At 37.7% G+C, this 14,388-nt stretch overlaps 1 protein-coding gene across 1 annotated transcript in view; it reads right to left on the bottom strand.

The window, feature by feature from the left end:
• Positions 1-8,852: 8,852 nt before the first annotated feature.
• LOC139736885 (conserved oligomeric Golgi complex subunit 4-like) overlaps positions 8,853-14,388 on the bottom strand; it is a 30,963-nt gene continuing 25,427 nt past the window's right edge. The window contains exons 13-18 of the mRNA XM_071647545.1: positions 13,740-13,913; positions 13,405-13,581; positions 12,547-12,648; positions 10,722-10,850; positions 9,895-9,986; positions 8,853-9,025 (exon numbers count right to left, since the gene is read on the bottom strand). Coding sequence (XP_071503646.1) covers positions 8,983-9,025; positions 9,895-9,986; positions 10,722-10,850; positions 12,547-12,648; positions 13,405-13,581; positions 13,740-13,913 — 717 coding nt within the window. The 3' untranslated portion in view covers positions 8,853-8,982. The remainder of the gene's footprint in view (positions 9,026-9,894; positions 9,987-10,721; positions 10,851-12,546; positions 12,649-13,404; positions 13,582-13,739; positions 13,914-14,388) is intronic.

The raw sequence follows: 14,388 nt of genomic DNA on the forward strand, positions 1-14,388 counted from the left end.
CATATGGCACAATGTGCCGAGTTGATATCGTTTGCTGACTATTTGCTGACGTGGGGCAAACCACGAGGAATTGGTATCTTTCACCCGTTTTCGTGTGTGGGTGGGTAGGGGGAAAACTTCACCAGGATAGCACCCTGCTTTTTGTGATGAATGAATGAAGGGGGATCTTTTATGTGTGTGAGTCATGGCTTTAAACTCACACACTGTAAGGGGATTAGAAGGAGGCATCTGTGTTTTGAACGAAGTAGACTTTTACAAGCTAGTTTGTCCATTCCCCACATAAGTTTTCAACCTTACTGATAAAATGATTTGTAATATTCTGCCAATCCCCCCCCCCCCCCATACAATCATTCCCCCAAACAATACTTCAGCATGGTGTGAAGAGGGAATTATGTTGTGTGTGAAATGTGATAAGCATGATTAGGGTTATGTCTTGCTCTAAATAAAACAGATAAATAAATGGTTACAATGTAAGCACAGCAAGATTTGAAATATGGCAGTCATACCAGTAATTTGTTTTACTCAGAGTTTTACACGTTGTACTTACATTTTCACATTTGTCTTGGTACATAGATGCACATCTTTTTTTGTCTTTATACATGGATGTAACTGAAAGCTTTAACATGAAATACATGTCCTTCATCATCATCCTTGATAGAAGCCATCATGTTCTGCACTGACATCTCATGTTTCCATTTTGTATGTATCTCAGGGCAAACATATTAAGTATACTTACCAATCTTATATCAAAAGAGGCTTCATGAATTAACTTTTTTGAATACCAAGTTTTGAACATCAGTCAGTAATAGTAATACTATCAAGTTGTGAAGAACTTTGGTAAGATTGCACCATGACAGGTCAAGCCTGTAAAGAGCATGCCTGTATTTACACATCACTACATACCTCTTGGTACACCAGATTGTCTGTTCATGCAAAGCTACTTTGATCCATGCCATAAGTTGACAGATATGGTCAGTGTAACATTACATGTGCCCCTTCTAATGAATTTTTGAATGTTTAGTGACTGTGACTTAACTGCATTTCTGACAACTTAATGATGGAGCTCACCATGTCTCCATTGTACAGTTTGTGCTTTCCCAGAACTTGCCATTGTCTTTCACAGAGCAGCATTGAACCAGTGTAGTGGTGACATATAACATGTCAAGAAGGAATATGCATGTAGTTGTAGTTTCATCACAACTCTATATACAACTGTACATCCTGATTTTCTCATAGGCTACAAAATCTCTTAAATGTTGGTACACCTGGCTTTCTGACTTCACACTCATTAATCCTTTTATGAGTTGAAGTAATGAAGTTTGGTTCTTAGCTCTCTTTCTGTCATTATTTTTAGTGTGCTAGTGGCATTTTCTTGCTTTCAACTATAAGAGTGTGCTAGCTGTTGTACCAAGTCTTGAGCCAGAAGACCTTTGATCATATTTACTGGTACTCCCCAACTTCGCTGCAGTTCGACTCCTTAGATTTCTTCAACAGCCATGACAGATCACAGAGTTTAAGCACAAAGCTCACTAACAGCATGCATGTTATGCAAATGTCTTTCACAAATCCAGTTGTGTCAGCTCATGGATCTGTCTTATGAATGTTCAAAAGTTTATTGGTACAAGTTTTACTTGTGTCCTCTCTTGTAGAGAAGAGTGTCAGAGTGGTATATTTGTGTTCAACATGTGCAAACATGTTTTTTTGATGTTATCATAATTGCTATTTTTGTTTTTATTCTTTTATTTATTTATGTTTATATTTATTTATATATTTATTTACTCATTTATTATCATCACCATCAGCAGCAGCAGCATCATATTCATATTTTTCGTGCATCTCTTCATATTCTCGACTTGCTTGCCATATGTGCTTTTATGTTCATATTGCATGTGTATGACTCTTACTGTTACCCAGTAGGCAAACTAAGTTTCCTTGATGTAAAGTCAACATACATATATCCTTCCCATCAAACTGTTTTAGTCTTGTTATTACTGAGCAACAATGGTTGTTAGGGGCAGGAGGCTGCAGTTGCAACATTATCAACTCAAAACTTGATTTCAAACATTTTGTGTACACACTAGTCAGGGAGTTGTACAATGATGACGTCATGATTCTGCCATTCTGTTATAAATGTATTCTGTGAAAATATGAGAAAAAGTCTAACTCTCCAACCTTTCTTTAATATTTTTATGCCTGATTTTTCTGTCATTCTGTTTGTCTGATATTACTCTAATCAAGTCAAATTGACCATGATGTGAAACTGTAGTTGAAGTGTGGAATGTAAGAGTGCAAGTCAGAGACTCAAGTTTCTCTAAAAACTGCAAATTCTCCTGCCTGGGGACTTCTGGCAAACTGGAGACTCTGGTGGCACAAAGCTGCATACAATATCATGTGCACATAGCACACATTACAGGCACAAAGCATGGCGTCCCTTGCAGCAGGGGTCCAAGCTCTAGGGTTCTAGATGCTCTCTGATGCTTATCGTAGCCTCAATTTTTAGCATATATATGACAAAACTAAATGAGGTATAATCCAAACACAATCAGGAGAATATGAAATTGGCCTCAAGTGGAAGATCTCCCACAGAAAATGTGAGAGTTAAAGAGTCTCTGATACAAATCGTCTGTAAAAAACCCAGGGCCTGATGTAGGAAGAGGTTTACAATTTTTGCAAATGACATGGATAGCTGATACCAAAGCATGGAGCAAATTTCTTACAGTTGATTTCATTGTTACAGTTGTTGCCACAGTGATGGTAATTGTTGCAGTTGTCGAAAATGACATCATGGAACATAGCCCTTTGTTGTCTTGGTTGCAATACAACGTCCATATAAGGTTGCAGACTTTCTGGCCTTCAAAACATTTAACAAACTTGATACAAATGCAGTTGAAGATACAAATGCTCTTGATATTTGATACAGATGCAGTTTCAGTTGTCTTTATGGAGGAATTTTATGCATTGAGGAATATGTCCTTTCACTTTTACTTTTGTTATGCAAACGAATTGTTCTTGACTCTTGAATCTCAATCTGAGCAAGCTTTAGGAAAGCTGGTCATTCTTTTCTTTTTTTTTGTTAGTGGAAAGAGTGCCTTAATTTACTGTATGATGAACACTAATCACAACTTTATTGATGTAAAAATGGGCATATGTAGACAGTGTTTTGCTTTATAATGTGCAAATTCCTTGTCCATTATCAGGGATACATGTTTGTTTGTTTTGTACAGTGAGTGTTGTAAAGTTCTAAGACTAAATTTTGAGTAGCTGATTACTTCTTGTTTCATTTATGATGTAATGGAGTATGATCAGTCAGTGTAGGTACAGATGTACATGATTTTTTTGATTTCTTTTTTTTTTTTTTTGGTGGTGGTATGGTACCATGTAGTTATTAATTGCATACAAGGTCATTTCATTTATTTGAATAATAACCAGGGTAGATTATACAGTGTTCTTGTCTTGTGGAAAATTGGATGGTTGTTTACTTCTGGAAATTGATGAAAATCCAGCAGAATTCTTTATTTGGTGAAGTTAGGAGGTATGATCTGATACTGTGATGCATCACCATTGGGGTAAAGACCAGCTCAGTATAGGGTTAGAAGACAAATTATGTAAAATTTGAGTGCATCAAAAGAATTGACAAATCTACAACTCAAATTTGAAAATACTGTGATTGTAGCATGAAGGAAGTGGTGGTGAATAGTCTAGTGTTTTGTGTTTTTCAGGAAGCAGTATAGCAGGTCTGCAGTAATCAAATATTCCACTTTGTGTTCTCAACGTCATCAACTCGGCAGGATTCATATTGTTTGTCAGTTTATTTTTACCAAGATACTTATTAAGGTTGGGATATCAGCATTAAAGAAGACTAGTCTCTCAACACACTACCATTGTGCCCTGAAGTCTTTCATTCACACAAGAAGATGACACTGTTTAAAATTGTGGTGACTTAACATTTGCAGAAAAAAAGAAAAACACTCCCTAACATGTAAAAGTTCTGAGAATTATACCATTACTATGAAGCAATATATCAATGAAATATCACCTTGCTATTAAACAAACTATTTACTATTTATTTGAACATGACTGTCCATGGGAAATATTGAATATGATAAACTGACAATTTTTTGACACTGTTTCAAAGCTTTGTATTTGTACAATATCAGAAATCTGGTAGCTATGCAAGATCAAGCAGCTCAAATCTACCAGACTGGAAATCCTTTTTGAAACCACTACTACAAAAATGTTATGATGATAATTGCCAATACAGTAGTAATGGAAGTAAATGAATGAGAATGTTGTTGGTGTCATAGTGTTGCTGCTGCTCCTTCAAATGAGGTAGCTTGAAGTAAACTGATATTTGGAAATAATCTGAAAAAATCATCATAGTTAAAGAGGATAAAATTGGTTGAACTGCATTATCCCCTCTGTTGTGTTGAGTTCACAATGAAATCTGATGTGGGACACCTGTATCTTTCTCTCTCTCTCTCTCTCGTGTGTGTGTGTGTGTGTGTGTGTGTGTGTGTGTGGTCTCTTAAACAACTTCAGTTGGGGATATTGTAGTGTTTCATTTCAGGCAAGTGGGGATACATTTCACACTGGGCACATGCCCATTTGTTCAGAGTATTTGAAACAAGTAAAAGGAAAAGTACAAATTACGCGGTGCGTAATATATGTCCCCGCCGGAAGTAGCATTTTGTAGCAAAATGTACAATATAGGTCAAAAATCAAGGTCAAAGGTCAAAGAAGTCAAAGGTCAAAATTATGTGTAGAAGTTTTGAAGCCCTCACCTAGTGCCATCACATAAAGCAAACGGAATCGAAATTGGGTTACAAATGGCGAAGGAGTAGCACTTTGTAGCAAAATGTACAATATAGGTCAAAGGTCAAGGTCAAAGGTCACAACTGAAATTCTGTGTAGAAGTTTCAAAGCTCCCATGTAGTGCTATCATATAAAGCAAACAGAATCAAAATTGGCTCATAAATGACAGAGAAGTAGCAAATTGAAGATTTTGATTACACACGGACGCACACACGGACAGACGGACACACAGACACACAGACACACACACGTACGGAGCCCGTTTCATAGTCCCCTGCTCGAACTCGTTCGGCGGGGACAAAAAGTACCCTCTAAGGCTCTGGGGGTACCATTGGGTATATAATGCACCTGCCCATTCAGCATATTTCGGACCTGTATGTAGGCAAATAGTTTTCACACTATTAAAATTGGGAAATCTTAAATGATTTACATGTATCCTTGATTGTTGTGCATGCATCAATACACGACATGAAGCCTGATTACTTATTGCCGCTGGTCGAAATCCACTGAACACCATCATGTTACTTGTGGTTACAAGAACACAACTGATTTTACTCAAAGGTGACTGTCAGGATATGATACAGCTGTGAATTGATTTAACCCTATTCTAACTGGGGGGGAGGGGGGGGGGTCAAAATGACCCCCCCCCCTCGATGTTTCGTGCCACGATTCCACAACGCGCGAAGATTTTGCCGCATCGTTTCATGACTTTTTTCAATGAAGTCTCCCACATATTTTGAGACCAAATTTGCGACATCCCGGTACACCGTTCTGATGTTACGTAATGTTTTGCATATGCATGTCAACCCGAAAACGGCTCAAATTCATAATATCGTGTGCAAATCCAATGCAAATTGTGTTTTTTTTTTTGTTAAATTGACATAAATTACATTATTTCAACTTTAAATCATTGAAATTAATAAATTCTAGTGTAGATGAGCTTGAAAGAGTGCCTGCAACAAATTTTGGGAAAAAACAATAGAAAACAAAAGGTCAAAAAAACAGGAAAATACATAAGAAAATAACAAAACAATAAAAAAAAAATTGATTTTGATTGTGCTATTTTTTTACAAGAAAATTGTTTAATGTGTCTTGAGGAATTCTGACACAAAATAATAGGGTTAAAAGACTGTTCCAAAAAGCACACCTTCTTCACATTGTAGCAAACTAAGAAATAAACACAAACCTTTCTTTGATCAGCATCTCTATGAAATTTTATTTAGTATATTTACACAAATATACAGAATGATATTGCTTACAAGCTATACATAATTCATTAAATACATATCTAAGAATGTGTGCCTCAGAGGCAGGAGCTCTCTTCTTCAATTTACTTCACTTGAACCCCCCCCCCCCCCCCCTTTTTATTGTTTTGACTCTTTGGCCTCATACACACTGGAATACTCGGACACGACACTGCATGTCTTGATATGTGGAGGTACTTTCTAGGTCCTTCCAATTCTGTGTTCCACACTCATAACCTGGTTACTATGTTACAAAGTTCCATCAAATGCATCAATTTAATCTTTGATCTTTGACCTCTCCACCTGCAAGCAGCCTCATGTCACTATTTTTTCCTTTCTTTTCTGTCACATCACTGTACATGATTTGATTTCTTTCACTACAACTTGAGTATCTAATTTTATAGACATATTTTTGAAACAATATAACCTACACCTTTGGACCCTTGACCTCAAATGAAGCAAGATCCAGGTGTTTTAAATTAACTGTTGAGGAATCATGATGTTTACACATGCTAGTAGTCTCTTCCAACCATCCTGTATCTCATTCTCACCTGGCTTTGAAAAGAGAGCTCATACCATCACACTTGCAGCAGTCTCAATGCCAACATGGTGAACCTTCTCATGTCACACATATTATTGATACAATTAACCTTACAGGCATAGATAAATATTGAACAAACTGGAAGTCAGGTCAAGGTTCAAAGGTTAACCATTGCCTGTGTCAGCCATCACAAACTTGAGACAAAGTCTTCATGTCAAGTTAATCCCAACTCAAACATCTAAAATTACTTAAGTAATGACCAACAAGCAAAATACCAACTATTTTCAATTCTACAGCAAGGAGTCCCAAAACAAAGGTTACACAAAATATTTGTTGCCTTGTCTGAAACTCTACATGTGTCAACACATGAGATGTTAGCACACCAATAAAAGGAAAGAAGAGAAAACAGAACAGGATTGTATCATCTTGCAAAACAGATTGGTGTCAAAGCTGGATAAAGCCATCATAGTTTCAGACGACCTTCCTGATTCATGTAGTGATAATGTATACAAAATACATCTGACAGGTGCCAATAAAACCCATTTTGTAATGAACTTGGGCACAGTGACAAAATCATCAATGTCAATCAAACTAAATATTTTAGATAGGTGGCCCATACTTTCAACCATACCCTTTGGCCAAGCAACACACACAAAGACTTCAAATGTTACTCATACTGTAGAAAGTCTCACCCCATTTCCAAGGTCAGCAACACTAGTGATGGCACCAACTCAGCAGTCAATTTGGGCTGAATAGATGATTCATGGTTCCTCAGGTGACATTAACAATACATGATTATAGATGCAAACAGCACTTCATCTGGATTGAAGTCCAAGATTAATCACTATTCCAAAGTTGTAGCAGGAGGCTCTCTAAAAGCACAAGTATTTCCTCATTTTCTGACGACAGAAATGTGTCCCTAATTTGGAAATCAATTTGGCCATAGGAATGCAGACAACTCACTGGTGTCTCCCTGAGTGCCCATTGTAACCTCCCTGATTCAGAAGTAGGAATGTTGGCAGCTCTGCTACTTAAGTACAGCAGGCAGTATGAAGTGATTCAACAGGAAAAGGCTACACATACTAGATTCAATGACCTGTATGCCTGGAAAATTGTATGCTACTGAGAGAATCAAGCCTGAAGATCTCCTTCAGGGCTTTCTCTGAATTCAAGAAATTGATATGAAAACCTCTGCAGTCAACTAGAAATATCACTGAAGGTGACTAAAACCCCCGCCTTATGCTTCTACACTGGTACACTGCCTAGAATGATAAGAGTAACTAACACAGCATACTTTCAGCGACCCTTGAAGAATGTCTTGCACAACTTCATATCACAATCACCATATGCCAAGTTTCTTCTGAATTACTTACACAGTGGAGAAGAATTTACCTCAGACTATCAATTACAAGGTCCCTGGGTCAAGTACCCAGGCTGCAGCAGTCGTGCCCCCAGGCAAGGATTTTATCCTCATTGCCCTGTCGCACAATTCAATGTGTTTGAATTCATCTATCATTCAAAGATAAAGGAAAGGACTGTAAACCTATTTCTACCAGTGTTCGAATGTATGCTAAAATAATGAAAATAACAATAATTAGGTCTTGAAATATCACTGACGCTGATTAAGACCCAAGCAGAACTCTTCTGTACTGATAGACTGCTGAAGATTGAAAATGCTTTTGCCATGTTAACCATTGCTAAAGACTGAGAAATTCTGTGACATACAGTACATGTAACTACACATCATCATATTACACATGTGCCAAATTTCAACTCATTGCTCAATAACTTAGAGACCAGTTTGATGCACCACAGTTTGTCATGATTTGAATAAAAATGCTGCTGAAATGGCAACACGAGTCTTGGATGATAGTCATCGCATGTCCAAAATTCCAACTCAAATGCTCATCAACTGAGACTAGTTTGATCCACAAACTTCTTTCATTCCTTCAAAAATGCTGTTGCCATGGCAACACATTTCTCGCCACTCACAAAAAAAAAAAAGGTGTCTTGCACAACTACACATTACATTGATAACATATGCTGACTTTTACCTGGACTGTCTTCAAACTGGGAATACTTGAGCTGCAACAGTTTGGTATGATTTTAATGAAAATTTGTCATTACCCTGGCAATAAATTAATTGACACCGACAACAAAGGTGTCTTGCACATTTTACCCATAATAGTAGTCACATGTGCCAAATTTTAGGTTATTTGTTGAAAAACCAGGAGGGGGGATGGGGGGAGGGGGTAGTTTATCCACAGACTTTTGCAATGGATCGACCGACTGCCTTCCTACCTGATCTCAGAGTGATTTCTACAAACATCCTTACACACTCTGTGAGGGTGGGATTATAATTACGAGGAAGACCAGCACTGCAGACTAAAGCTTTAACCTCTTGATGTCTTCTGATCGGAAATCCAATCTGAAAAGAAGAAATAAGAGAAAATCACATAAATCAACTGCTTAGTTTCATATCTTATATTATTTTAGAGTTATTGAGAAATTGACATTTTCTACTATACCGGTAGATTAAACTGGAAAACTCATATGCATTTTTATTTCCCGCACAATTACTCACTCTAAAATCAACATTGAGATGGAAAATTGCTTTGAAATTATAGCAAAAAGCATATGAGTCAGATTATGCATGAATTAAACTGCCTTGTGATACAAATCCGTTAAGACTACAAAATTGCATTAAAGCAAGAATTAAAGAATGATAAATTAGAGCATCCAGATTTTTCTAATTACATGGCTTCTCATATTTCAGGGTGAAGTGAGCTGAAATGCCACAGGCCTAACAGAAAAATTAACACACATTTAAGGATTGCTCCTACTTGTTATTCCTCACTAAGGGGATAGTATAATCTATAATTTGCCAAGTGCTATTTTGGTGTACACAGGTGTCCACAGATGAATTGCATGGAGTTATCATGCACGGTTTAGCAATACAGATGGTTACCACATTTAAGGCAAATTGTAGATTACTCACACATTTTCAACAAACTGATATCTGTCATTACCATGGCAACTTAATTAGAAACAATGCCAACGGCATGTTGAGAGGGTCAGCCCGAGATGGTTAAAGATCACTAGTACTACAAGGTACTTACAGAGAAAGTTTGATACAAGGCAAGCTGATGGGAAAACAGCCATCTTCCCACACTTTGAAGCAATCAAGAGTGCACACAAGGACAACTTTCATTGTTTCATTCCTTGCCAGATCCTATCATAGGTTTAAACACATACTTTTTAAAAAAATTACTTTGTATGATAGTAATATTTGCTCACCTTAATGAAAGCACCTGCCTGACTTCTGCCGGAGTCAACCTCCAAGTCAAAGGTCCCGAGTTGGACCCCCAGTAGTCTAGGATTTCTGTTACCTGGATGAAGGAACAAATGATCAGAAAGCGATGATATTTCTGTAACTAAAATAGTATAGATAATATGCAAATAATTGACTCAGCTTAAAAATCAAGTGCATTCTCTCCCATCTCCCCATAACCTCCCTATATATACAACTATAAAATGGCAATATGAGTCCTAATCAAATCATCAGCTGAGAGCTATCACATGACCAATCTTTAATCTTGCCTACATTTATCTTTCATTGAGCATTACCGGTAGTATACTAATCACTGGTATTAGCAATAGCTTATCCGTGCTGAACTGCACTGACTGTGCAGTATAAGTGCATTGTAAATTGTTCTTGACTGTACTTTTGGTTAGCTTGAAACCAGTGTTGCCTGGGAATCAGGCGAGAATGGCTGCTGCTGAAGTAAAATCATCTCATTATTTTGTATAGCAAATAATGCACACTACTTGGTTGGGCAATAGTAAAACTGTCCATCCTCTGTAACTTTGGAACAGTCCAAAACATAGTTATTATCTGGGAGATAATTCTTACTAATGTCCTATGTAATGTGCATTATTTGTATACTAACACACTACAGACAAAAGAAATGGCTGCCAGGCAGGTATTTGCAATGAAAGGTGGCAATACTTGGCTGAATTCCCTTAAGACCCCAATGAAGAAGTTTGTGCTGGAAGACTTTTTTTTTTGGATACAGTGGCAAGCAGGTGACTAAAACAGTTGCCCCACCATTTGGAAAACTCACTCGATCTAGATTGAGTATGGTGGCCATCTGTGTAAGGCGGGCAAACTTGTCACGTATTGTCCACTGAGTGACTGATGTGAGGTAGCCAACGAGGGAACGCAGCTCCTTGTCAAACTGTAAACCTCCAAGCTGTTGGAATGGGAACCACAAATCAGAAAGTGCAGTGTAAAGAAGTCACATGCGCAGTGATACATCATGTGTTGTTACCCCTACGCAGTGTATGACACCACAAGTACCTAGCTGTGAACAAGTAATGTTTCAGTATTCACAAGAACATCATTGTGACAGTGCAGAATTCTACAACTCACGTATGGCAGAACAATTCTTGTACAGTGAAAACCCATTATAACGAGGTCCGTGGGACCGGTGATATTACATGTACCTCATTATAACCGGTACCTCATTATAACCGTCACATAAAAAAACAAAGAAAAACATAAGGACGACGACACATACCCATCAATCAAACTTAAGAACATCCTTTGCGTTGTTTTTACACAATTATGGATCATTATTATTGAGAGAATAAAGGGAAATTATTTGTGAATTGATACAAAATAGATGAAAAAAAATTTGTTTCTTTTTCTGAACACCGAATCAAGTAGATTAACATTCGTTGTCAACTATTTTTACGCTACTGTCACTCTGAGGGATCGCGATGATTTCATTATTTATTTCGGTTTTAATCATACACACTCATATTTACTAACCAGCAAAACAAGTGTTAGTCGGAATTAAAAATGGAAAGGATATAATGACGAGTTACACTTGCATTCCAATTGTCCATTTTTGGCCACAAGTGTCGCTACATGAAAACTTTTTGAATGCGTTATTTTTTTTCTCTCTCGTTGCATTGTGGTATGACGTTCTATCATGCACACATATCTCGCGAAAAAGAAAATCAAATGATTATATCAAATAACTTGGTAAGAACATCGGAAGGTATTCCTGTGTCTTATCGTGTGGGTTAGAAGAAAACATGGAAGGAACTGTACTCTGCAAAACGGGAAGGAGACGTGGATAGCGTGAATTCGGTTTTCAATGTTTCGTTTGTCGTGTGATCATTGAAAGCGGCAAGTCAAGAAATGGAACCTCGTTATATCCGATCAAATTGCTTATGTTTTTCTTTATCATGATGCACCAAAATTGTCCTCATTATAACCGAACTCGTTATAACCGATTCGTTCAGCCATATTTTTACACGCAAAGGAAAACGGGACCAACGCGATCACCTCGTTATAAGCGGTACCTCGTTGTAACCGAACTCGTTATAATGGGGTTTCACTGTGAATTTGATATTTTCGTAACATACAATTTGTAAATCCATATAGCCTTTCCCTGGTTACAAATCATGTGAACCGATGAACTACATATTTAGGGTTTTCCTCAACCAAACTCAAGTTGTGGGTTCTGACATTATGCTACATGAAAATGCATATGATTTGCACAAGAGTGAGCTGCAGCACTCAGCATACCTTGGAGTATTGGATAGTGATTACAGATACAAAATGTTTCCATTCTGATGCTTCATAGAGCTACGATGTACATGTGACAAGAGCATCACAGCCAATCAAATCCACATACACACAGTGATGACCTGTTTTACAGGGTTTTGTTTGTTTTGTTTTGTTTTGTTTGTTTTGTTTTTTTAACTGTGCTGTGTTCTCCAGCCATTTTTATTGGGTTTATGGCAATGAAAGTGTACCAGCTACATTCTTTGCACAGGAGGACGCAGGAGGAAAAAGTGATCCTTACTCTGACAGCCCTGACAACTTGACTCATTTGTCAAATAATAAGGCGTGATGGTTTGTTCTTCCCTTCTTACCCTGTTGAAGACAGACTTGAGGACGGCTTTCTCTAGCTGAACTGTGACTTCATTGGTCAGGAGGCTTACGATGGCATCATAGTTACTGGAAGTCAGCAAATCCTGGCAAATGGTGGGATTTAAAAAAGAAAAGGAAAAAAAGAACAAGAAGTGACAAATACAACACCTACACAGATTTCTGAAGTACTTCAGCCTTATATTATATCTCATGTTTATGAAGGAAATGCTTATTTCTATAACTTACATTAGCCCGGACAAAATGGTGGCTAGTCAACACCTCCAGCCCCAACACAACTGTGGCTAGTCAACACCTATTAGTCCCCACACAACAGTGGATAAGACCGAGAGCCCCTACACAATTGCCGCTGACGACCTGTTAAGGACCTGTTCTGTACCTTTATTTAGCCAAATGTGAAGCCCCTCACAGACAGTGCGGATGTCTGTGCAATCAACCATGATCATCCATCCATACTGTGACCATTTTAGCCAATCAGAGACATGCACTCTAAAGACCACACTCTCATCCAATAAAGAATCCATAATGTACCATGAAACCACCCACCCTGAAAGTTCTACTACCATGGAAATTTTCAAAGATTATATGAGTAATTATGCACAAAGGAAGTGAGAAACTTTGCCTTGATTCTGAAAATAACATGTTGGCTGATTCTCCATCAACTTCAAGAACGGCTGAAAGGAAGAAATTAAGTTTGATCATTTTTCTTAACTTTTTGGAACTGTGATCAGACAATGTAGGCTTTTAAAGGCTATCAAACAATCGAACGTGATACACTGTTAATACTATATATCACAGACATTTCTTTATCACAGGTTTCTGAAAAGGTTAATGCACATTACTTTGAATTCTTTGAGGAGCAGCTCAAGATTCATGATGAACTCTTGAACAAAGGGGTCATTGGCCTCATAGACGGAGAACTCATCCTCAGTGATGTTGTGACTTGTAGATAGGAACATGTCCACCATTGGTTTGATCCGTGGCTTGATGGCACTGGCATTCAGCTGGCCAAGGCCATACTGCAACACAGACAATGAGATCAAATCCCAATAAATCAGTTTAGCAATGTCTGTTGACCGTACTCTTGATTGTTTGACAGTCAAAGTTACTTTGATTTATTTGTTGTTAAACATTTCTACTTTGGCTATGGGAACCAAGAGAAATCATGATCACTTACTTCCAACACATCTTTGAACTTGTTTGTGTGGGTGGTGAGTTCGGTCAAGCACATGTCCAGCTTGTCTCTGTTCATCTCCCCACTCTGACTGACCAGACTGTGACAGTCCTCTGTAAGGCTCTTCCTCAATGTCTGTGTGTACTCTATACTCACTTCCACATTGTTCAAGGTGGTCTGGGTAACAAAGACACAATATGTTTCATGTCAAAGTACACTGACCTTAATATGTCCAAGTTTTGATTAGCATTAATATTATGTATATTCCATTTCTCTTCCTATCTCTCTCTCTCTCTTACTGAGTATACACTGTAAACTTGTCTATGTGGTCAACTTTGTACTATCCCTTCTCCTTGCAAGCACAATTTCACACAGTAGTTTGTTGCACCCTTTGCATGTTTTTTTCTGTGAACATGTGGAAGGACCATTGAAAATACATAATGCCACATTCAGTGTCTTCAGATCATTATACTAGGCTATTGTCCAGCTGCGTATAAAAAAACATAACAAATCAGCTATTGTTCATCCACAAAAGAATGATAGTAGCTTAGGAAGAAAATAGACAGCAAATCATTTCCTTGGCTCCACTCTTCTTGATTGGATGCTTTAACTTCACTGACTTCATTCAAAATATCTCATTGCTTGAGGTGAC

Source organism: Diadema antillarum, unplaced genomic scaffold, assembly GCF_040938485.1.
Source record: "Diadema antillarum isolate AM-2024a unplaced genomic scaffold, OU_Dant_1.0 seq00000672_RagTag, whole genome shotgun sequence".
Taxonomy (NCBI): domain Eukaryota; kingdom Metazoa; phylum Echinodermata; class Echinoidea; order Diadematoida; family Diadematidae; genus Diadema; species Diadema antillarum.